General features: G+C 40.3%; 2 protein-coding genes across 7 annotated transcripts in view; one reads left to right on the forward strand and one right to left on the reverse strand.

The window, feature by feature from the left end:
* The first annotated feature begins 1,685 nt into the window (after positions 1-1,685).
* On the forward strand, positions 1,686-4,230 carry dusp13a (dual specificity phosphatase 13a). 2 transcript variants are annotated; one of them, XM_084392305.1, is made up of 4 exons: positions 1,686-1,790; positions 2,210-2,338; positions 2,418-2,635; positions 3,396-4,230. In XM_084392305.1, coding segments are annotated over exons 1-4 (570 nt in total). In that variant the 5' UTR covers positions 1,686-1,788; the 3' UTR covers positions 3,617-4,230. The 2 variants fall into 2 exon arrangements, with proteins under 2 accessions (XP_084248431.1, XP_084248432.1); XM_084392306.1 differs by lacking the exon at positions 1,686-1,790 and having other exon boundaries at positions 2,102-2,338; positions 3,396-4,220.
* A 5,969-nt stretch (positions 4,231-10,199) lies between these two features.
* Positions 10,200-25,832, reverse strand: part of kat6b (K(lysine) acetyltransferase 6B) — a 40,475-nt gene continuing 24,842 nt past the window's right edge. For 3 of the 5 annotated variants that reach the window (XM_084392396.1, XM_084392397.1, XM_084392398.1), the window contains exons 4-17: positions 24,943-25,058; positions 24,688-24,769; positions 22,955-23,087; positions 21,544-22,439; positions 20,763-20,884; positions 20,521-20,621; positions 20,208-20,349; positions 19,645-19,806; positions 19,292-19,385; positions 16,989-17,220; positions 16,632-16,788; positions 15,143-15,418; positions 14,164-14,437; positions 10,200-14,070 (exon numbers count right to left, since the gene is read on the reverse strand). In XM_084392396.1, the coding sequence (XP_084248522.1) occupies positions 11,441-14,070; positions 14,164-14,437; positions 15,143-15,418; positions 16,632-16,788; positions 16,989-17,220; positions 19,292-19,385; positions 19,645-19,806; positions 20,208-20,349; positions 20,521-20,621; positions 20,763-20,884; positions 21,544-22,439; positions 22,955-23,087; positions 24,688-24,769; positions 24,943-25,058 (5,417 nt within the window). In that variant the 3' untranslated portion in view covers positions 10,200-11,440. The remainder of the gene's footprint in view (positions 14,071-14,163; positions 14,438-15,142; positions 15,419-16,631; positions 16,789-16,988; positions 17,221-19,291; positions 19,386-19,644; positions 19,807-20,207; positions 20,350-20,520; positions 20,622-20,762; positions 20,885-21,543; positions 22,440-22,954; positions 23,088-24,687; positions 24,770-24,942; positions 25,059-25,832) is intronic. The other 2 variants (XM_084392400.1, XM_084392399.1) reach the window with 2 other exon arrangements.

Raw genomic sequence — 25,832 nt, forward strand, 5'->3', positions numbered from 1 at the left:
CATACTTCGCTTTCAGAGAACATTCAATTAAGACACTACTTTGCTTCCTGATTAGCTGCTTGGCATACACTGTACGATGATAAATCATGGAAGCAGTTGAGAAGAGAAACAGGCAACAGACGCAAGCAGCTAAGCCAAGTGTGTGTGTATATATTCTGCTAAGCGAAGTCATCTCCTGAATTGACTGGAGGAACCAGAGGCACAGAGGGGGTGATGTTGATGACCACATTAGTGTCACAAAAGTGCTCTGGAAAACAGATGCATCTGTACGTGATTGCATTGTGTCAGTGTTTTCTCAGGGAAGACTGTCAAGCCTGAGATATCATGGATAAAAAGAACAAACAGATCAGCCCAGCAGCAACATATACTTTGGCTTGAACAAACTGCTTTGAAGAAATAGCAATAAAAAAATCATAGCTAAAAACATACACTGTGTAAGCATTTTTAATGTTGTTTTTTTTTCTTAAAAAAAAAGACTGCATTTAATTTATTACAAATACAGTAAATATTAAAAAAATTAAATAAATGTTCTACATATATATATATATATATATATATATATATATATATATATATATATATATATAAGAACAACATTTATTTAAAGTAAAATAATTATATATCAGTGTAAACGTGTTCACTGTCACTGAATAAAAGTCTTAGAAATTATTACTGACCCCAAACTTTTAAACGGAAGAGAAAATGTTACTCTGAGGGGGGAAAAAAAGTCCATTACTTTTAAAACCACATAAGAAAAGCAGGCTGAATGATTCATGGATTGGATCTACCATGACAATTTGAACTTGGCAAATTTGGACCACTCAATACAAATTACATACAATGCATTTCCAAATAAAGATTAAATAAAGCCAGTCAGTGTAGTCCGCTGCACTGTATTATTTGATTCAACAGGACAAGGACATTAAAAAAGAAACAAAAGTCTATAAAAATCCTTGAAACATACTGTATTATCGTAATTTATTCGTATACAGTATGTGGTTTCAGTAATAGTAAGTAATAAGCAGATCTTGAGAAGGAACAGGTGTATGTGGCTTTCACACCCAAGCCATTAATTCCTTTTTATTAGCTTCATAAAACCTTAATTACTATGGGTCTCAAAGCTTATTTTACCGGCATGGAAAGAACAACTCTTAGTTAAGTCTTTTCCTGTTTTACACAAGTAGCATTTAAGCACTAACTAAACAGTTTCAGCTGGAGTACAAAAAAGACAGAGTATCTTTGAGAGGGGTATCTGACACGCTCCAATTACCAAACATGTCACCGCACTTGGATGTGCAAAGATCTCACCATTTATCAGAGACTCGCCCTCAAGGCAAATGAAAGGAACATCTGGATTTCAAGAGTGTTTAACCTAGCAGCTGGCGAGACCTCGTGAGATGATGTGTATTTCCCTGCACAATGACTCATGATAAAGATGTATGTGTCCAATGAAAGCCACTGATGACCCACCTTTACCTTCGTCTGCACTGCAAGAGTGAGTTCCAGTATTGGGAGTCTGGCCAAGATATACACAATATGTGCAGCCAGAACATGCTCAAAAGATCATTGTCTAGGGAAAGACAGTCTTCTAAAAGCAAACCTGACTGCCCACTAAGACCTGGAAGAGTTCTTTGTATCCAGGGAGGTTTATAATTATACACCATTTAAAAAAAGAAACAGCCTCCAGAGACATATCTGTGGACTGGCTGTCAACAACGCCCCTGACCAAGGAGAGAAGAGCAGGCAATCTGAGAACAAGGGGGAAAAAAAAGGGCCACCGGCTGCTAAATGTAAGTTCACAAAAGGAGGGGAGATTTTATAGGCTTTTAGAAAGAAACATTTTGGTATTTTTGAGAGCTATTATGAAAGCTAGCCTCAGTGAATCGCTCACAGCTCTGGCATGGCACGTTTTCTTTCCTACACCTGAGCTGTAAACATGTTTGCCACGACAGTCAGGAAAACCTAAGTGGAAAGATATTCCATAAAAGCCGTCAGTATTCATTTTAATGATGTTAAGAGCTGAATTGGAGTGTCAGTGCGCTCTTAGCAACAAGAAGATTTCACAAGCAACAGCCTCAGGTGGGCTCAACTATGGGCTATTTTGAAATCAAGAGGGATGGAGAATGCATCTAAACTGCATATCAGGCATATTAACATGATAATATCCAAACCCTTACTGTAATTTATATTTTTTATTTTTTTGGGTCAGGATGTCTTTCAAGGAGCTGTGTGCCTATGAAACACCATCAGTTGCTGAACTGCAGAACTTCCTGTTGAGTGACAGACGGCCCACTGGACATGTCAACCAAGTGTGGCCTAATGTGTACATTGGCAATGAGTGTGTATTATTTTTTCTATTCAAATGGAAATTTATGAAATGCACAGAACTACAGATGTTCTCTGTTTTGTTTTGTCAGGGTTGCGGCACGTGACAAATCAATGCTGTACAATATGGGGATCACACACATTGTGAATGCTGCTAGTGGACCCCCTCATGTCAACACTGGAGCCCGCTTTTACAGAGACATGTCTATAGATTACTATGGAGTAGAGGCTGATGATTCCTCAGACTTCATCTTAAGTGTGTTTTTCTATCCAACAGCAAGGTTCATACGAGCTGCACTGTCAAAAAATGGTGAGTTGACATCCTCATGATCATACTTGATGCAATATTTTCACTATACTACGGGCTAGAATAACTTTCAGTAGAAATATTCACTACTTTTGCCCTGCTTGGTGAATGCTTCATTTTCCAACCTGCCATTGCTTCTCGCGCACTGTAGAGTTCGATCATTTCGACCATAAACACTTACCGGTGCGTTCAACGCATGCGCACTAAAACTATATTGTCATATTAGCACTAGTAACGTGTTTTCACCTTTGTCAGCCGTTTTTATGTCCATTTTCCCGCTCCTTTTTGATTAGTTTTTAAAATAAGCGCCATAAATTAGATAAACAATTTTTGCATTCTATTCCAGGCTCACGTGCAGACGCTGCATTTTCACGCGCACATAACGTAAAATATTGTTAAGAAGACTCGAAACTTTCGAAATTGAACCAATTGCTTCACAAAATGGCTCACTGTTTCAAAGCGCTCAAACCCCCAAAGTTGACGGCACATGATGGTCAAAACAGTACAAATGGAACATGAACTTAGATAAAAGGTGAATAAAGACACCTTTTACAAATTACAAATGTTTTTTTATTCGTATGTGTTTGTGTTTATGAAATTCAAAAAGTTCAAAAATACATGCTCTCATAAAAATGGCTTTGAAGCTTCATGAAGCAGTGTTTCGAACGCATCCATGTCTAATGGCACTGAATCATTCTTTTGGCTATTCTAAAAGTAGCATTTGCACTGTAGTGTCTTGCATTGATTCTGTTCTGTTCTTCAGGAAGAGTGTTTGTCCACTGTCTGATGGGAGTGAGTCGCTCTGCCACTCTAGTGTTGGCCTTCCTCATGATCTGTGAGGATCTTACTCTAATGGAGGCTGTTAAATCTGTACGGCAACACAGGGACATCTGTCCTAATCCTGGCTTCCTTAACCAGCTACGACATCTTGACATGAGCCTCGTCCGAGAGAGGAAGAAAAAACTGGAAGCTTACAAATTGTAACTGAAAACTTGGTAACAATGTGATGAATCCCATTTCAAGAGCATGTCCCTTAAGGGCCTCCTCCCCCATGGCCTTGTCCTAGTTATTTTGGGCCAAATCTTATTTGCTAATATCCATTGTAGTGCAATGGCAAAGTGGGTATCAGAAGGCAAAATTGAAGGGCTTCCCCATAAATAGTAAATAACCTCCACAGGGCAGCAGGGTCACAAAATAAATGGCAGGTTTTAAAATTTCTTCCAGATGAGATATACTTTGAACTTGTTTCAAAATGAGCCAGCAAGCATGTTTTTTTTTTTTTATTGGAGTGAAATGAAACGGTTGTGGCTTGCTCTTTATCATGGGAAGGTGGAAGAGCCATGCATGGCTACATGTCTTAAGGGTTGATCCCCTGTAGTGAGTTTCTAATGGGTATCATATGTTCCAACATATTTACGGTTTCTGCTCAAATCCATTGGTGTTGTGACCCACGGATATTGGTGAAACTGATGACCAAACCAAATTGCGAAAGCATTTAAATTGCTCAGTCCAGTGGGACTAAAAAAAAAAATATACAAAAATCACATTATGTCCTTTCTTTTCTTTTTTCTATTAAATTAATTACACAGTACCTCAGGAATTATGTGTTGTTTTGTTTTGAAAGAGGACATCCGTTAATTTTCACCTAATTTCCCTTTGGACTGTGAAGGCAAACATGGTTACAGAAGCAGAAAGGTCAAACTAATATGTGTAAATACAAACATTTCCATGAAAATATGCATTGATCGTTCTACTCATAACACATGCATTGACTTAACACAGAATATAAAGCTATATCATTGATTCCAGAGATTTCTAAAAAAATATATAACAGAAAAGCTCCAAAAGACAAACCATTTCGCCATATATATCGGATCTGTGGTATCTGCTTCTGACTAACAAGACAGCCTTTCGGACCTGTCAGTCTTATCTGGCCCAGCCTGTATACTGGAGATGAGTAAGTACTGAGTCATCAGTCTTGAGAAGAAAAAACAACTAACCAAGATATCAGTGAAAATCCAAAGCTTCACGCTACACCTGTGCCTTTAACTATGGTTCAATTTATGTATGTAAATTATGTAATCAAAAACATGAAAACATAGCCTATGTTAAAAAGCCGGTCATTTCAGGTCAATGGCTCGTGATAAAGGACTTCTTGCTGATCTCGGAATCACTCATGTTGTAAACTGTGCCGACAGACCGCAGCGCATCAACACAACACAGGTATAAGTTAGTGTGGAGTCGAGGCTTCAGATCACCCACTGTTTGATTCGAGACAGAATTTCAGCTCTATTGCATCCTTCATTAAAGCTGCACTCACTCAAAATGGCAAGTCTGACTTCCTTGAACTTTTACTGATTAATTTAGTCAGTGATTGTATAAAATCTAAAACAAGCAGAGCAAAACAATAAATGGAGCAGTGCAAAAATCAGCAGGCAGAACAGTCATTTTAATAAGTGAAATATGTAAATTCTAACCAATGTCAGACATGGAGGCTCTGTTTTCTGCAGGGAAAGTGCTGGTCCACTGTGCAATGGGAGTCAGTCGCTCCGGAGCGTTGGTTCTGGCCATCCTCATGATGTGTGAGAACCTCACAGACACCATCATCGCTGTCAGACTGAACAGGGACATCTATCCCAACACAGGCTTTCTAGAACAGCTTTCTGGACAACCATTTGAAGATACCAGGAAAACGTATGTTATATGTTTGAATAAATAAATAAATAAATTTAAAAATATAGAATTTCTTATTTTGTGACAATCATTAAAGCCTGACTCACAAAAAAAAAAAAAAAAAAAAAAAAAAATTGATAGTAGGCTAATATTTAAAACCGTTATTACAATTCACAAAAACTGTTTTCTACTTCAATATATTTTAAAATGTAATTTATTCCTGTGATATCAAAGCTGGATATTCAGCATCATTACGCCAGTCTTCACAGAAGTCATGCTGATTTGGTGCTCAATATTTTTCTGAAAACCTTGATACATTTTCAACCCTGAAAAAAATGCAGCTTAGTATGCAGCTTCATATCAAATGATCAATCAACTAATGTGTTGTGGCTGTAATACCGTTTTAACAGAAAGAAGCTATACTTTAGAAGAGCATTGTGCCACTATCTCAGACATGAAGTATGAAGATCACCCCCACAGCCAGATATTTCTTTACATTTTCTACATTACAAGCATATGCTAAAACATATTTAAAAGGAGTATATAAAACAATGTCGGTCTGAAATATAGCTAGCGACACTAATGTTTTTGGAACATATGTGCTGGAATGATTTGAAATTCATGAAAATTAAGACCTCGTCTCACAGTAATAGAGCTGCTTTTGTGGAAAAGAAAGAAGATTTCAAGGTTGAAGGAATAAGTGAACCTGACAAAACAGTAAAAGGAATTCAACATCACCAATTTAATGACTTCCCTGTCAAGGTGAGTGATGGTGGTGAAAAAAAACATCCAGTGCTGATGGTTTTGAAAACCATCCCTCTCCGGAGATGATTCATGTGTCCTTTTCACATATCTGGGAAGCGAAAAGCAATTACCATTCCATTTGCAGCGGCCAAGCTCGCATTACAGAGACTGTGTTAAACTCGGTTCAAAAAAGAAACACCTTTTGGATTAAATTACAAGCACAGCTCTACAGAGATTTCCTATTTTTGTCAAATTTAGTCACTGGGCGCCAGGAAGGACAGCTGCCTGTAGGAGGGCTCGCAGCAGGCAGTGTAAGGAGGGAATAATTGGCTGGTGGAATTGGGCCCAGGCTGTACCGTCTCCTCTGGGACAAAAGTCAGATTCACTGGCCTTTGACTGAAGCTGCCATCTTCCTCCCTTGTATCTGTCATGATCCACAAACATGACAACACAAGCAGGGTGCCTGATGAGAACATGATTTTTTTTTATTTTTTTTTAAGAATATTCAAATCTGCATAATGATGTGATATGGGCTTGGGGTATATAATTTTCTCATGTTGATTTTAAGCAGTTTTTAAGGAGCAAACATGCGGTGCACAGATATACAAACAAGCTTTTCGTTCATGACGGGTTTAGGCAGACAGGGATGTACCCATTTTCATATTTCTGGGTTTGGAATAAATCATAAGAACTTCTATACGTGCGAGACCACATCATATATAAACACAAAAGTTTACATACACCTTGCAAAATGTTAATTTTAACAAAATAAAAGGGAACATACAACATTTTTACACATTCCACACACACACACACACACACACACAAAAAAGCAGAATTTTCTTAAATTACCCCATTCAAAAGTTGACATACCCTTGAATCCTAATACTTTGTATCGTTACCTATGATCCACAACTGTTGTCCCTTGTTTGTCCTGAGCAGTTAAACTGCAATGTTCTTCAGAAAAATCTGCAAATTCTTCAGTTTTCCTGAAAACTTTTTGAATTTGAAGATCAAGGTAAATTGTACTTAATTTGTCCTCTGGGAAACATGTAAGTATCTTCTGTTGCTTCCGAAGGGCAGTAACTGTTAGGCTACTAAATGAAAAATAGGCTATATTTAAACAAAATAAGAAAAAATGTGGACATCTTCATCCTGTTCAAAAGTTTTCACCCCACGGCTCTTAATGCATCGTGTATATAAACGTTCCCCGCCAATTAGCCAATAGAAACAAAATATATACAAAATATTTCTGCAAAAAAACACACAAAAAAGATACATATTCAGGGTCAACTGAAAGGGTTTCTTTCACGCCAATGTACATAACCGTGTCGTGAGAAAACAGCTCTCCGTCCCTCAAGCGATCCCACTGGGGTAGGTTAACGTTACTCTCTTTAGACTATCATGTTTTTGAACAACGTTATAATAACTTAACGTCTGTTTTAGTTAGCTTACATACATTGAACCTTTCCATTTTTCCCGATTATTGAAATATTCTTCACTTAGAAGATTATTGTGTACTTAGAAGCTTAAAGTGACTTTGGTTATAGTAGCCTAAGTTTTTACTGTAGCCTATATAAAGTCTTTGGTATAACTATTAAATGATGGAGACCCGATTTCCCACGTCATCACCACAGCGACCGTTGGCGATGCACGCTAAACTTTATGCAGATGATCAGCAAAGTGGAGCGGCGACTACCAATGGGAGTGCAGACAGCGATAGGCTACCTGTCGGATCAATCGCCTACTAGAAATTTAAGTTTGGCGATTTAATCGTTTTAATCACACTACAGTGAGGCAGCAACAGTACATGTATCTTCTAGACCAAATAGCCTACCTGTTGCTGTGTGTGTGTGTGTGCAGCAAATGCGCCACTCCCCTCATGAGCTCCTGTTACTATAAGGTCAGAGAACTCAGATCAATAGCCCACAAATTCCATTTCAAATGTGCAGCCTATTCTGGGCCAAGCAAACACTCCGTGTCTACTTGATGCATACGGACCACCCCAGGCTGTTAATATTGGAGCCAAGCACCACACCATTAGGGGGGCAAACGTAATATTTTTTTCATGTTTACACAAACAATCATTTATACACTAAGTGGGATATTTTGGAAATCCAATCTTGTGTTTGAAGAGAGGGGAACAATTGTTCAGACCGCAGGAAATAGAGGCGGTTCAGGTCTAATCCTGAGATTTCAACAGGCCCTAACCATAGTAAGCAACGTTTCAACAAACCAGCCAATAAAACCTATTTGCATCATCTACTGAAATGTGTTTTGACAGTATTTCAGTATCACATCAGTATAATCATGCATTCTTACAATCAAGTTAAGACACTGAAACCCAAGTCTTCAGTGTGTTTGTCTTCAGGCTGAACCACTAGACTGCAGATAAAAAAAGAAGCTTTGACAGCTTAGTTTACAGGTCCCTTATTAGCTGCGTTAAAACCATACTTACAGGCAGGAGACAAACGCATTAAAACAAGACAAATGTTAAATGACGCTTCTTTTTTTCCTTTCTCTCCAAGGAATAAGATTCATATTGTTCCAACAATGGGAATTGAAAATTAAGATGGCATCCAAAGAACTTACACCAGTGAGGATTCATTCAGAAAGCGACTGTACATGAGCATTTGTGGAAGAACTGGAGGAATGGCATTGGGCAAGATCAGTAGCTGAATGTATAGTAGTTAAATCTGATCCATACCTAAATTAGATTAACGTGTAAAAGGTTTACCTGAGGTTATAAGTGAGGTTCAATTATTTGCTTCGACTTCAGACGGATTGCAACCATCTTGAAAAACAAGGTACAAAACGACAACGTTCTCAATGCGGCAGAGGGAACATGGAATAATGTTGCTAATGCTATAGGCTTGAACATTGATTACTATGGAGTGGAGGCAAAAGACTTCACTATTTTAAACCTCTCTGAGTTTCTCTACTCTGGAGCTCAATTTATTGACCATGCACTCAGCAAAGCATAAAGTAAGTAAAGAGAAACAGGGCACGTTAAATCTCTTTAGATAAGAGGGAAGTAACAGGCACTCTAGGACTCAATTCAAGTGAGCCCTGTGGAATTCAAATGAGAGGCACAAAAAACAGAACTGAAGGCAAGTGTTACTGATGCAGATTCTCCATAGAGAGAAAAGCACCCTCTTGAAGATTAGTGCTGACCTATGAATTCATCACTAATATCAGTGATTGAGATACATTTTGATATGTGCCGATACAGTAAACTTATAAAAAATGGAAGGTGACCTGGAATTGAATAGGATTGTCTTAAAAAGTTCCATCTCTGTACTATTTATTTTTTTACCTTGAACTATAGGTTTCAAAATAATGCTGATGGTACAGCGACAGCAAATGGCTTCGGTTTCTTTCCCACAACAGTCCCGTCTCAGGATAGCATCAAATAAATACATCTCATGGCAGGTAAGCTTTGAAATTTTGCTTTGCTATAGGTCTCTCTGCTCTGATGGTCTATATACTGTCAAATATATATTATGCGCAACATGGCCTATCATGTCACTAACATTTCATTACACACATAAACATTCAAATGCTTTTAAAATCATTTAGTTCGTCAACAAATGCACATGTACAGCTATCCACAGCAATTACGACAGCAGTACATTTACAACAGTGAATTCCACTGTCGTAACACAAAACTACATACAGTTGCTTTAAATCCAATTAGTTCAACATTTAAGGCATGGTTTAAGTTTATTGATAAAGCATAAGGAAATATGCAGCAATTTCTTTGACACACAGCCAGCATGTTGTTTAGCTACGTGGTTTCTGGCTATTTAATGATTAGTAATGTTTGCACAGCAGAATACAAATAAAACCTTTTGCTAGAAAAATTAAATATTTGTGCTTTACATAGTGTACTAGAGCCAAAGACTACATTTGTTCATTTATTGCTATGAGGCACTTGTGTGCAGTTGAATTAGTGTCTTCCAGCTAATCTTGCCCATCCTCTACAGTCAAAAGCACCTGTTTCTCTATTCAGCAGTCTCTGCACTTAAGATTGTTTCCAACCATGACAGTGCATCTGAAAATCTGTTGGCTGTAATAGATCCTTTGAAGAAAAGTATAAGTCACGATAAGCTTGAGATCATGAGAGCATGAAAACAGAGTCCATACACACTTTTAAGTCTGTCAGTGGCTCATCATAATTTATTTTCTGCTAAAATGTACAGCATTTAAGTGACCGACTAAAAAGGTAACTCATAAATACAGGACTGTTGCTCTGTTAATTAGTACAGTCAGGATATCCCTCTTACGTCAAACTGCCATTCTGTACAGGTACAAAGGCTACAAAATAAGCTATACAAACAGACACGATACAATTTACCTTTTTACATGCCATCTGTTTTGTCTATCAACAAGGCTACTGCTCTACATTTCAGTAAAATATAAATCAGATGTTTTATAAAGATAAAAAAAATCTACAGATGGAATGAAAATGTAAGTTTAAAGGCATTTCATAAAAGACCAACTTTGGAGTAAATTGACACTCATAATAATTTTGCAACTTTGCCCCATCTGAAATGTTTCTGTTTGCCCTTCCCCCTTGATTTAGATTTCTACATGTACAAATACTGACATTGACTGTTCTTTGCTATTGTGACAGAAATTGCTTTAAATTGTATAAAAACAGAAAGCTGCCTCAGGTAAAGAAACTTGTTATAAAGTAACAAATTATACACAATTAGCAATAGAACCTTCCAAGCCGAACATGACGATTTTTTTCAAATCTTTACAGTATTAGAATCAACAAAAATAGAGTTTAATTTTTCCTTCCATACGAGGGAAACCTAACCAAGGCCATACATTTAATATAAAATTGCTTGCTATTAAGCACAACACTGTACAGTACTACTTTGATGCACTGTCACTAACAAAGACGTTATAGCATGCTAAGTATAACCTTACATTTAAAAAAATATAAAAGTAGATTTACAATAATTTAAATAATATGAAGGCATGAGTACAGACTTACATATATAACCTTGCGATTGCTAAAGGTACATTGAAAAGGCTCTTTTGTCCAAAAACATACAATGCAGGCACATTTAAAGGTTCCATAATGCAGGTTCCAACTTAAAGAAAATGTAACCTCCATTCAACTGCAATGCAGTTCAGGGGAGATTTATGCTTACACAATGTTACATTTTAAATCTTATGCTGTAAGGCTTCCCATAAATAGGGGAAAAAAGCTAAAATTTAGCCAATAAACAAAACTTTTTTTGCATTCTTACCAAGTGCTGGTTCTTTTAGAAAGATCCATAAAAGCGAACATTAACCATGAAAATAAGAACAAACTAAATACCTCAAGTCAACTAGCTGACTTTGCAACATCATGACCCTTTACTTTCAGGTCGTTGATTATCGTCTCATATAAGGCCCGTTTAAGGGTTGTTTGGACATGCCGGTATTCACATAACCATGATGACCTGCTGGGCTGTACATCATATTGCCATGGGGAGGAGCCTGCATGGGCTGCTGTGGGTAAGGCTGGGTACCCATCATGCCCATCTGCATAGAGTACTGTGGAGATTGATTCATATAGGTAGGATTGCCATGGTAGCCACCGTTCATCATAGGCTGCGTCACTCTGTAAGTGTTCATCGCCATATTGACGTTCACGTTCATCGAGTTGACGTTGTATGCCGGAGCGGGCATGAGGTTCACCCCCATGTTCATCCGCGATGGCATAGCCAGCGTCCTCCCAGGAGCCTGCATGGCTACGGTCTGAGGACCCCTACCATACATCTGCTGCTGGTGGTGGGGCGGCAGAGGGGCCGATTTGGAGCGGATGGACATGGGGTGATGATGGTGATTCTTAGGGGCCATTTGCGTTTGCAGTCTCTGAGATGGGGCCAGGTTCATGTTGGGTGTACCCATGTTGCGCTGCAGCATCATGGGCGGTGGAGTCATATTGGGCGGAGGAGTCACAGTAGCCTGCGACTGAGGACCTCCACCGGGTTGCGACAGAGAAACCAGCGCAGGATTGTGAGGACCGAGCTGCGTGGACAACGAGCCGCTGTTATTTGCATAGGATGAGATGGAGTGCGAGGCAGAATGGCTGAAGGGCAAGGAGTGGTCCATGATGGTATTGGTGAGTTGCTGTAGCTTATGCAGGCTGAATGTAGCTGATGGTTGACTATAGTGTCCACCTCCATACTCTCCCTGGCTCATTCGGTCATACAGACCCAGGTTGCTAGAGGGGTTGTTGGATTCTGGGATGTCGGACAGCTGCATGGGTGGAGCGAAGCTGGCCGACATGGAGCAGTGTGACAAAGGTTGCTGGTACTGGTGTTGTGTGTGTTGGTGATGTTGATGGTGCGGATGATGCTGGTGATGGCTGTGGTGGTGACTGTGGCTATGCCCGTGTCCATGCCCATGGCTGTGCCCATGTCCGTGCGGATGGCTGGGCTGCCTCTCCGGCACACAGCCTTGCGGAGACTTCACACTGCATCCCTGAGGGGAGCTCATGCTGGTTTGCTGGAGCATGCTGCAAGCGCCAGTATTGTTCACCACAGGACCGGCCATCTGCTGGGACACAGCACAGCTGCTCTGACTGTGGCTGCCACCGGAGGAGAGGTTGCCATAGGAACAGCTGCTCTGGGAGGAGGCGCCTGCTCCTGCTCCCGTGCCACAAATGCTGTTACCCAGCGTGGAGTCATAACTGCTGGGATTCTCGTAATTCTCAGTGGTGCTCTCAATGCTACCTAGGTCACTGAAGCCACTGTCCACCACCTGCTGAGAATGGTCCGACACCGAGGGCACATCCATTATTGGGCTGGTCTCCATGTTGTTATGAAGCGAGTGCACCGAGACGGTGCCCTGATCGGGGCTGATCTGCGTGTAACCGCTTTCTAAAATGGACACCGCTGGACTATTGACTGATCGTACAGATTGGCTCGGGTGAGAATGGACAGAAGACAGAGGGCTGCTGTGATCTGACTGCTGGCAGTCATCCACGGGAGTCATCTGAGGGCTCTGCTCGACGTGAACATACCGCTGTAGGCTGTGGCAGGCCTCTTGAGTCTCCACACAGTCCTGAAAGTGCCTCTCTTGCTCAGATTCTTGAGTGAGAGACTGCACAGCTTGAGCAGTCTCCATGTCAAGCTCAGGGCAAATGTTATGGTCCTCTTTTATTGCCGGAGTCAACGGGCCCATATGCTTTTCTTCAGGCCTCTGACTGTTATCCTCTTCCTCAGTTTCCGAGTCTGGAGGATGATCTGAGTCCACAGTGTCTCCCTGTTGCATGCTCAAGCTCACAAGAGTGCTTTCAGACGGAAGCTCCTCAGAGCAATGAGGCGGTGGCTCCATGGGGCTCGGCTGCACTTCAGGATTTTTATTATTATTAATAGTTGAAACTGGCTCTGGGTCTTCAGTAAGCTCTTTTTCTGTTAGTGGCACTGGGTCCTCTATTCTTTGTTCATGGCTATCATCTTCATCATCTGCATCGTGATCATCCACATGAGATTGTTCTGGCTCTTCATCCTCTTCCTCTTCCTCGTCTCGTTCACCCGAGCCCTTACCAACCCTGCCTTCCGGTTCACCCTCTGGCTTCAGGTCCTTGACCTCCTCTGTATTTAGAGTTGACTGTTCAGCATCCTCTATTGGACCTGATGTGGTCTCATTGGTCTCATCAGCACAGGGAGAATTTTCCACTGTGTCAGACTTGTCTGTCGACTCATCTTCATTTAGTTTGTGAGACACTGGTGGCTCTGGACTGTGGGGCTCTGAAATGCAGGTGTCCAGTTCTGTGTCCTCTGGCCTGGGCTCTCTGAAGGACTCAGATGGTTCTGAGAATGAGGCAGGGCTGGCATCCTGCTCCTCCTCTTGCTCCTGCTCCACTGTGACCATTGGTGTCTCAGGTGGTGTGTAGAGGTTGAGCTTAAAGCCCATTTTGCGCTCCTTTAGTCTCCATTTGGGAGGGCCTCGTTTGACACCTTTGGGCCAGCCTTTCTTCCGTTTTACAGGTCGAGGATTGTCCTTTTTTACTGCTTCAGAAACACCACAAAAGGTTACATATTAATTTATCTTTCAAATATGCAACAAAAGCAGTATGCTGTAAATGTTAACATGTATGGCTTTACCTTCCACATTCCCTCCTTTAGATTGATTTGAGTGATTGTCATCTCCATGTCTCCTTGGCCTTCCAGGCCGACGCACGGCCACTCTCTGGTTTTTCTCCTCTTCCTCATCCTCGCTGTCGCCCCTCCTGCTGGGCTGTGGCAGAGGACTTTCTACATCAGAGTTTTCGAATGGCTCATCTAGCACCTCTGTTCTCTCCGAGATGGTTTCGGTCGTGACACTGCTGTTGATTCGCGTTCTTCTCCGCCCTCTCTTCCGTCGCAGGTTTGATGCCCGCTAAGAAAAAACAAATACATTTAAGGGGGCTATTCGCTTAGCAGAGAAGTGCATATTGTATGTTTGAGAAAAACTTGTGCTTGAGAATGGAATAAATACAGGGAGATGTCAAAGACTGTTAGACTTAACAACTGTCATAGCAAGAGTTGGCCACTTTTTTGTTAAATTGTCCCTGGTGCCCTTTAATCCAAAAAGCATAGGTTTGGAGGAGACAGATACGGTCAAGGGTGATGCTAAACATAGGGAAATGTGGCTGCGTTGTGAATGGGTTGCTTCATGATCTAAATTCAAAAGCCCATCATTTAGACCACAGTGCCTACACCACAGGCCATTCATTTGGAAAGCTTAGCCTTCCCAAAACCCCAAATGAGAGTGTGCTGAATCAAGCTGACCGCAAGATCCTCACAACATACTCTCCCCCAGGCATTCTGGGATAGCAGTACCCCAGTGCAAATAATCTGCAAGATTACTTGGTGATACAGAATCAAGATTTCCCACACAAATCATGAAAGCAATATTACTTAATTATGGACTTAAGGACTGATGGAAATTTCTGACTGATGGAGTGTTTTGGATCTTTTTCCATCCTACTAAATATGCTTCCTAAATGCTAAAGGATTTTCAATGTGAAGAACCATGATACAAAGAGAACAAAAAAATAAATAAATAATAATAATATGCACAACCAATGATTCTGATATTTACCTTTCGCTTGAGCCCCTGCCCAGACTGGGACTTGATTGCATTGTCTTCATTACCGTCGTCGTCGTCATCCTCATCCTCATCCTCATCCTCATCCTCATCACTGCTGCTGTCTTCACTCACTTCAAAATCTTTCCCAGTGCTGTTTGCAAACAGTGGGTCTGAGTATCTTCTGCTAAAGTTCTTGCACTTGGTTAGCGGAGGTCGTGTGCTGGTGTAGCCCATCCCCATAGTCAAATTCCTGATTGATGCACTACAGTTTGCACGACGGTCTCTTGCCTGTTATTCCACAAAAACAAAAATATGAGCTTATCTGAGCCACGTGTACAGGCTGAAGCCAAGCAGACAAATAACATCTCAGTTATCTACACTTTGCTTTTACAGTGCCCCTGCAGAGCAGAAATTGTCTCTTGATTAGCCATTGATCTCAGCAACATTTATTTTTAAGCAGATATGGAAGATTACATTTCATGGGACATTCAGAGGCATTAATAATACAGAGCTTTGATTTAGGTCACTCAGGAAGCTGGGTTACTGTTGGAAGTGCTTTCAGCTATCTCTGTGAACTCACCCTGAACTCCTGAAAGGGATAAATTTAGCTCACTTTTCACACAAGCATCAAATTGTAGCTAATAATGCAGAGCTGGGGAAGGAACGAGTTACCTGTGCTCATCGTGATCTCCTTGATCTGCCTACTGAATAGGTTTCAATTAAAAACAACCTCTGATTTTAGAGACGCCGACCAGAACAGTCTTACCAATTATGTACCAATTATCATCACCTTACCAATTATGTTTGAGTTCAGCATTATGCAAAAAGGTCAGGTTGTGTCAGAGGCCAAAAGGAAGACTAAAAGGGCATTTTACAAAATCTGCTGTGTCTGTACTGCAATATCTGCAGCGAACATTAACATAGCAGACAGAACACAGTCATTTTAAGCAAGACAGCTGTAATAGTAAACTGGACTGCAAGTCACCCTGTGGAACATGCTGATCAAGCCTCTGTATATGCCAGGAAAACCACCTAGTTGTTTGTTGCATGTTTATATAAAGAAGGGTTGCAGAAGATTTAATCACTATGGATTAAGCAAACATTTTAAACAAAAAATGCAGACTACTTTGAGCTCTTTCGACATTTGAAACTGTATAGGTATACCTATGTTGCTGCCATAATAGTCTGATCTGTTCTTTGTTTGTGGACGAGTAAACAAGAATGAATGATTTTCCTCGCAAACAAACCTGAAAGCTCTGAATATAAATCATTATTGAAAGCTTATCGTAGTGGCTGCAGCGTAAGGCAAAAACGTGATTTTACCAATTCATTTGTTTGTACTGGCTCAAAAATGAATTTGTAATGGAGAATTTAACGAGAAATCCCTCATAGTCTATCTTTAAATATTAGAACACTGCACTGGACAGACAAACAATTAAGACAGGGTTCACTAAAAGCAGGTGTGTTCAGTCCCTGATCAAATCATCCAAATTAAGCCTACCTGTGCCATAGCACTCTTCAGCTCCCCCGGTGGGCTTTTGCAGACTGAAACTGGAGTCCAGCACAGGCAGTCAGGGTCAACCTCATGAAGCCTTGGCTTCTCTCTCAGTCTATCCATGTGCTCCTCAATCAGCTGATATCTTCGGATGATTAGAAACCTAGACAAACATGTTAGGAAATGTATTCAAAATGCAGATATCTTGTCTGATGTATGATAAATTGTAATTCAGTATTAATGCACATGCAAATGAAGCCAAAACTGTATTTACCCCCCTCCCGTCCTTTAGAGATGATAAAGTACACTGAAAGCATGTGAGTGAATTGTCAGATTGACAGATACCACCACAGTCAAACCCACCTGCCATCCTGGAAATCAATCATGTTGAGCTGCTGAAGTGTGGTGGCGATGTCATGTGGACACATGCCCGTGGCTCGGCTCATTCCCCTGATGCTGACACTCTTATCTGGGTGGTTGTGCAGGTACTCCAGTATGACACTTTTCCAATAAGCCAAGTAGGACAGACGACCCAGATCAGATAGAGGCTTCTCTGGGGAGCCAGCCTGGCCCTCTAGCCTGGAAAGTAAGTAACCTGGAAAGACAGGAAAAGAGACAAAGACAGGAAAAGAGACAAAGAGAGAAGAAAAGACAAGATTGTTTATGAGTATTGTTTTTAGATCGGGTTTGAGTGTCACTTGGACAAAACAAATCAACAAACACAATTTATGAATGTGTTGTCATTTTTTTATGCCGCTTCATAAAGGTTAGAGGCATGATATTTGAATACTTTACATATAAACAAATGAAAGCTCATCAGAGACAAACTGTTAATTGTAAGGAATTGAATGATTATGCTTTGATTTCGATGGGTTAAGACTTAAAGGAATAGTTCACCCAAAAAATACTGTCATTAATTACTCACCATCATGTTTTTCCAAACCCATAAGACTTTCGTTCATCTTCGGAATACAAATGAAGATCTTTTTGATGAAATCTAAGAGCCTTCTATCCCTCCAGACAGCTACGCAAATGACACTTTGACGAAAAAGTTCATAAAGTAAAAATCGTAAAACTAATTCCATCATTTTCTGAGGAGACTCGATTGCTTTATATCAGGAATGGGCAACTTCGGTCCTGGAGGGCTACCGTCCTGCAGAGTTCAGCTGATAAAACCCCACCTGCCTGAAGCTTTCTAATTACTCTGAAGACATTGACTAGCTTGTTCAGGTGGGCTGGGTTGGAGCTAAACTCTGCAGGACATTGGCCCTCCAGGAACCCAAGATGCCCATCCTTGCTTTGTATGATGAACAGATTGAATTTAGGCTTTTATTCACATATAAACATTGATCAGTGAACATAAACAGAAGCCCAACGCACGAGATCAAACCTCTTGCGGACGCTCAAACATGCTGCGTAACACGAGATGCTTGAGCTTCCGTTTACCACAACTGATGTGTGAGTTGATGAATATTTATGTGAATAAAAGCCTAAATTCCATCTGTTCATCATATAAAGTGATCGTGTCACTTCAGTTGTCGTCAAATTTTGGACTAAACTTCTCAATTCATATGGATTAGTTTTACGATCTCTTTATGAACTTTTGCGTAAGCTGTCTTGGAGGGAGAGAAAGCTCTCAGATTTCATCAAAAATACCTTCATTTGTGTTCTGTAGTCGAACGAAAGTTTTACGGGTTTGGAACAACTTGAGGGTGAGTAAATAATAAAAAAAATTATTTTTGAGTGAACTATCCCTTTAAGCTCTTGCCAAAGTTCTTGTGATGTCAATGTTAAAAATACCAATATTACAGTATAATATTTTACTAATGGATAAAAAAAAAAAAAAAAGAGCAGAAAAGACAGACAAATTTCAAACCAGCCCAGACGGCTGATAACCTGTATTTGTAGAGTAAACCCTGGTTCTAATATGAATAAAAAAACAACACTTTTTATAAAATAAAAATTTATAGTAATTATTTTTTTTTTTAATTTTGATTTATATACTTATATAAAAAAGTAGATTTATATAGCACATATTGCCGCGGCTAACCAATGTGTTTTACAAAGCATCATAAAACAAACACGCAAACAATGATACAATATAATAAACAAATATTTTTGCTAATAGTTTAATTTAAATATGATTTCAATTTTAAAGTGCCTCTTAAGATGTATTAATTTGCAAAAATTACTACATTGATGTGTTGTGATTCTTCACACACAACTCACAACTAGAAGAACATATTTGGTCTTTTTTTTTTTATTGCTTAAAGTGAGAGCTGATTTTGTGTTTTCAACAGATGCATTAAAGTCAGAAGAGACCGAACAATTCCAGATTCTCTATTGTAGTCTTTTGCATTAAAACAAAATATGCAAATGCTCTTCTGATTCTACACAGAGAGCAAACTAAATCAAAACATTCACAAGCCAGCAAATGATATAATGCACTATATTCACTGTATATAAAGACATGCAAACCCTCTTGATAACTAAAATGACAATGAAACAAGCACAACAAGCCATTCTTCCCATTTCATTATGACTGTCTAGTCTGAAACAGTTCTTCTTTTTCCTTTTATGCAGAGTACAGAAGCATCTGTTCATGATACAAACAATCTTATGCTCACACCTCATAAGACTTCCAAACCAGTTAATGAATAACTTACTGAAATCAATGAGAAATCTTCCAAATCCTTGCCTTTGGTACTGAGGCATGATCATTATGCAGGAGACATTGTACTTCTGCTGGCAAAGCTTTTCCTGTGGGAGAGAAAGAGAGAAAGATAGAGTGTGTCAGTACACTGCCAACGCATGCAATTCACTGCACCTGCCGTTCTCCTGAAATGAACCAAACATAAGCACACAAAACCCTTCAAACATATTGCAGAAATGTTCAGATCCAAAACCGAGCACCATAAAATAAACCCATCTTTAACAACCCACTAAACAACCCGCTGTTACTCTGATTCCACTGTCATAGGATTAGAAATTCTTAATAATATCCATGTAAGGGTAATACCTTTGAAAAGTATCCAACAAGATGACAACCCTTCTCATCATTCTGTGTCAGAACGTAGAAGAGAAACGGCTCAACGTCGTAATAGAGCGTCTTGTGGTCCAGAAAAAGCTTTGCAAGCAAACAAAGGTTTTGGCAAAATATTTTGCTGATATTTCCATCAACCTAAAGCAAAGAGGAAAAGAAATGGGAAACCATTAGAGATTCAGATAGCCCATACAAGGGCAGTTCCCGCTAGTGGGGCACATGTAAAGATCAGAAATCATAAACATTCTGCAATTGAAGGTCTTTAACACTTTTAGAGGTCTGCTAGGATTATGATGCATTTCCTGTTCACTAGAAAAAACAAGACATGAAGTCCTTGAAGAACTGACTTAATCTGACATGATTAAATCATGTAAGACCAGTTCTCATCCATGATGCTGAGATGTGCCTTTCAACAAGCTTGGCACTTCATATCCTTTAATCTCTGGACATAACCCCTCTTGTTTTAATTGCAAATGCAGATGAGATGAAATTAGGATGCGAATGAAGTTGTGCATGAAGATTTAAAAGCCAGCACTGACCTCAAACACAGAGAGGTTATCCTTCCTGTAGATCTCATTAGCTGGAGGGTGAAACCACCCACATTTCTTTGAATGCCTCTGCAGAATGTCCTGGCTTTTCATATACTTTAAGCAGAACTCGCAGAGATAAAGCTTCAGTAATCTGAGAAGGTGAGCAGCAATTAATTATAACACGAAGAATGTGGCATGAGTTGCAAGAGTAGGGAGTCTAACTCTAAATCACATACTAGTTTACATTTGCTTAAGGCTATATCTGGCAGACATTTTAAAAATTGCTGTAAAAAAAATGTTTTGGAATAAATTTCAGACTTACCTTGAGTACTCTGGAGGGTATGGTGAGGAATACCAAGTTTGTATTTCATACTTCCCAAATTCAATCAAAGGAGGGGATTGTCCTTGATCACCAACAGTTTTCTGTTTTGAAAAAAAATTCACAAGTTAGAAAAATTATTTCTCTGAAATATTTAAAAGAATTGTATTATTCTAGGGTGGTCACCTAAAGTACAAAGAATAGCAATAGTGATGCTTGCCTAGTAAATATAGACTCTCCTTTACCTTTGCTGTGATCTCCTTGATGTGTCTGAACATTTTCAGATCCTCTTCAGCCACATGGTCATTGAGTAAAATCATCCTTCCTTCCTGTGGCTCTCTTCTTGAGCATCTCTCGGCATTAAAGGCTGTGAGAGGTCAGAAAACAGACCTTTAGAATGTGTGTGCAGAATGTAGTACAACAACAACAACAAAAAACAACTGAAAAGATGCTGACGCTATAAAACCCAAAGCTAATATAAACAAGCACTAACCTTAGACTTAACACAGCATTCAAAATCACAACTGCTAGCATGCAAATCACTACAGTCATGGAAAGGACAGCTGATAGGAAAGGCTCATATCAACATTGCTGGCCAACACACTAACCTCAAACCTCTAACCACACATCACAGTTTGTTTCTAGGCAACAGTGACCTCTAAACAAATATTCCATTTGTGCAGAGGTTGAGAGAGAACCAAACCAGGAGCAAGGGTCATTTGAAATGCAAACACTTTACATTAAAGTGCTTGTTACCAAAGGGGAAAAGCATTAATAACTATGGTTTGAGAGGCAGGTGTGAGCAGCATGAGGACGTGAGCAGAGAGCCGAAATCTAAGGCTTTAGTGGCTTCAGAACTAATAAATTATTGAAGAAAAAGGTTAAAAACAAAAATGCAGAGATGCAGTATTAGTTGAAAAACAAAAATCCATGTTACTGAGCTTCTAAAAATGAGGAAGATGAGTAAAACGGTTTAAAGATGAAAAAGCTAGTCAGCCGTTCGGAGGTTCAGGCCCCTGTGCTTACCATGGTTTGGGTCTGGTTTAACTCTTCCGTCTGCCAATCTGCCCTTCCCTGGTGTGTTGTTCTCCCTCTGCGGGGAGGCCTTAAACCTAAACCTGCCTAGCAGCTTGTGCTTTCTCAAGAAAGGAGTTCGTTTGAAATGGAGTGCCGACTTAAACGGTCGGCCCCGCTTGGGCACCCATCCCGAGGCCGAACCGGATAGGGATGCTAATTTACTACCGAAACCCTTGACAGGTTTTTTTCCTTGAAGCTGCAGGGACGTTTTGGGTGAGGAGGAAACGTCCTGGGTGCGGCGCGCTCGCTTGGGCGGTGCGTAGCTGGGGAGTCCCTTTTGCCGGGACTGTCCCTGAGTGGTATAGATGTGAGACAGTCCATCAAATAGTCCCTTCAGCTGGTTGTTGCCTGGGAGGCTACTGAGGGACGGGCCGCTAGACTGGGAGGAGGAGCTGTGTGGGGAGTGGGCGGAGGAGGGCGAGGATGACTGGGTGGGGTTCAGCGAGATGGGGCTGTGTCCTTGCGAAGGGGACGGGGTAAGGAGAACACTAGATGGGGCGTTTAACCTCACACCTGGCGTCGTCACGCTGGCATGGTGTTTCCGATAGCCCCGTTTCCTCTGCCTGTGCTGATTCGAGGAGCCCGACGCTTCACCGCGCAACCGGCGACCCAAGGGTGATGGCGTGAAAAATTTGGAAAGCCCGTCAATGAGACCTTTGGTTTTCTTGTTGAATGGGAGCAACGTAGTGAGGGTGGGTGTGGATGTGAGGGGGTCAGTGAGACTCCTGCCGTCTGTGGTGGGTATAAAGGTGCTTGATGAGGGTGGGGTACAGAAAGTGCTTAAGGAACCCCTACCATGCCGTGCTTTTTCAGACAGCTCAACGGATCCTGGACCACCGTCAGACCTGTGAAAACAGACGATAGTGGCATTTAATACACAAGCCACAAATGAATGAGAATCTGTGTGCACATCTTGACTGTGACTAAGCCTGAGCCTTGGTTTGAGAGCCTGATTTCACAGCTTCAACAACACGTTCCACCGTGTCTATCAGTGCTCATCAAGCCTTTAGGAGAGATGTAATCCCTCAAGTCTTGCACATTTAAAAGCTTACTGACCCAGACTCACCCAGTCTGACTGACAGCGTTCTGAGTGAGCTTCACAACACAGCCATATGTTAAAATTAGACTTGCAAAGAATGCCCCAGGCTAAAAGTACATTGTAGCAGCCATGCTAATTTTAAACCTTGTGGATGAGAGGGTATGGAAACCTACATATACTCTCAAGGCAAGGTTGTGAAGGACAAAAATCAGAGTAGGCCATCAAAAAGAGCATTTACAGTTTAGGCAACATACTGATGTGAGACCTGTAACCTTAAGCCTGAAGCACAAGGAACAAGACAGATGAAATGAGTTATCGTACATTGTTGGATGTGCTAGATTTTTTCTTGGCCTTCCTGGCTTTGCATATCGCCTTTTGATCTGGGCCGCTGTCTTGTGTAGCAACCGTTTTCCCTCCTGTTCCTTTGGCCTGCATACTTGGCAGATCCACATTCCTGGGGGAGGTCCAGAAAAAAAAAAAAAAAAGAGAGAGAGAGAGAGAGAGAGAGGGAGAAACAAAAGAGAGAAGCATTTCAAGGATGGTTCATCATGTCTGCAGCCGTGACACTTTTCAGATATGTCTTTGTAGTACTGAGCAGAGATAACCCACTGTGCTTTTCCCTTTATTTCCACAATCTTTAGAAGAAAGGGAATAGAACAAAGAGAAACAAGCTTTCTACAGGTAACAGACCAGCAAGGAAACACTGAATAAATGTCTTTGAAGTTTTGTGGGGAGCTTTTTATTGACAGGACCTCAGCCTTCAACATCCTCTTTAGAGAGGTAGATATCAAATAAACAATTTGAATGATTAGATCGTTTGTCACATTTCGCATAACTAAAGTTAAATTTGCATGTCTTTTGATTTTTAGTATAGAACTAAAGCTCTCCGATATCTTGTGTGGAAATACACAGAACTGATTTGTGAGAAGCATCACAACTACAGAAAGCAAATAGAATTGTACATAAATAAAGATAGAGGCCAAGCATTATTAATTTTCTGTATTCCTGTGATCTTGACATGATAAAAAGAATAAATGAAAATACTGACAAATCTTATACTGAGAAAACAAGAGAAAAACAATGTATAGCCTCTCTTGACAACTAATTCTCATTCTTACAGAGTTTATTACATTTATTTGAGGTCAGTCAATTATTTAAAAATCAATTTAATTAAATCACTGATAACTGATCACATTTTCTAAAAAAAAAAGAAATAAAAGATCATCAAAAGATATTGCAAAAAAATGTCTTAGTCAATATTTTGTTTGATTTATTTCTATATCATTGGAAAATGTGCATCACTGAACTATAATCCACCTGAATATATTTTGCAGTCAGAAAAATTATTTTGTCAATCTGTCTGCGGTAGAATATCACACAGAGGGCCGTTTACACAGAAGCGCTCTTGTAGCAGGCGCCATTCTGTTAGCGTCTCTCACTTTGAATGTGTATTTTTTGTTATAATTAATCAAACTAAATTAACATGTTAAATTGACACCCTGACATACATGTTTTAGTTTAAGCATTTTCTTTCACCCATAACAAAACCCAAATGAAATTTGATGGGATTTTTAATGGCAGAATGTCACCTCCCTTCAGCAGTTACAGACATTCAGCACTGAAGGCTCTTGTAAAATTAAGTGAAATGAATCTGTTCTGCTCTATTGAAACACTTTATGATGCTGCTTCCTTTTTATCTTGGCACTTACATGCCCATTTCAGACAAACTGCCATTAACTGAAAAGGACAAGCACAGTCATTTGCAAGCCAGAGGCAAAATCATTAACAGAGAGAGAGAGAGAGAGAGAGAGAGAGAGAGAGAGAGAGAGAGAGAGAGAGAGAGAGAGAGAGAGAGAGAGAGAGAGAGAGAGAGAGAGAGAGAGAGAGAGAGAGAGAGAGAGAGAGAGGAAAAAATAGTGCACTAAATAGTGCAGGACGCAAGGTACATATCATCTTACGATTATGTAACCAGAAGCCTTTGTGTAATGGCACATTTAAACGGCTTCACCTTGAGAATGGAAAAATCCACAGAGGCAAACAAAGGCCTAATGTACCTTTTGGCATTCTGGAGAGCGGTGGGTCACAACACTCCATATGGAAACCCCTGTCACAGGAGTCACAGAAGAGCATCTCATCCTGAATTCACACGCACAGAGACACATGTCAGATGCAAAAATAAGACGCAATATACACTACACCAGTAAACAACATCCTGCAGTAAGTGTCAGAACACAAGCAGTGCTCTGACACTATAAAATATGTCAGCAGGAACTGGGCCAAGGCCATCAGTGCATTTGAAAAGAACTTACAGCATTCTTCCCCTGAATCTGACAGGAACTGCATGTTTTGCATTCGATGCATTGCCAGCGCAGGGCCTTGACATTTGCAGTCAAATCAGTGGAGAACTTCAGGCATGATGGATGGCCTTTGAGGAGAAATGTGGAATAAAACAAACAGGCTTTAGAGAGAGTCTCCAAACATGCTCAATTAAAAGAGCGACATTACCTAATCCTTTAACTTTGGCAGGAAACACAAAAGCCCTTTCTGAAACATTACAGGATAAATGTTAACAGAGAGTTAATCAAGCAGAGAGAGAACATCAAAAAGAAACAAATGAAAGATTCCCCCGACCGTGGATCAGTTAAATATTTACACGTGGCATCAACAATGCGAAGAGCCATGCGTGAAGACTTTCCAAAATCGATGTCTAAAAGCACTGTATTATCAAACACTTCTGAGCAGCTAATTAAAGATAATTTGTTCTTAACGAGGCAGAAATGGTACGCGGGTACACCATAATGGCAGTCGATCTGTTATAGTCATGTAAAAGCATGCACTCCTGTCCCTGAGGGCTGCGAACCAGCTGCGGTTTACAGTGGGAGCACATTTTCTATACTTTCATGAACACTTAATGAAAACCACCTCTGCGTTGTTAAGTCAAACTCAGCCATAAAAATGTCACTGGGAGAACAATTCCTTGTGGCATTTCAAAATCACTGTTCAAAACAAATTACGACATAAGAGCAGGTAATTTAACAGGAACATGGCAATTCTGTCTGGAGGAGGGAAAAAATAAATAAATTAGAGTAAAAGAAACAAGCAAGCAAACATGAAGTGGGAAAAAAAAAAAACCCATCTTATAAACTCTACACCTTTCAGCTTGAATCCATCTGTGATTGTTTAAAACCCTTCTGCCAAC

This window comes from Rutilus rutilus (assembly GCF_951802725.1).
Source record: "Rutilus rutilus genome assembly, chromosome: 20".
Taxonomy (NCBI): Eukaryota; Metazoa; Chordata; class Actinopteri; order Cypriniformes; family Leuciscidae; genus Rutilus; species Rutilus rutilus.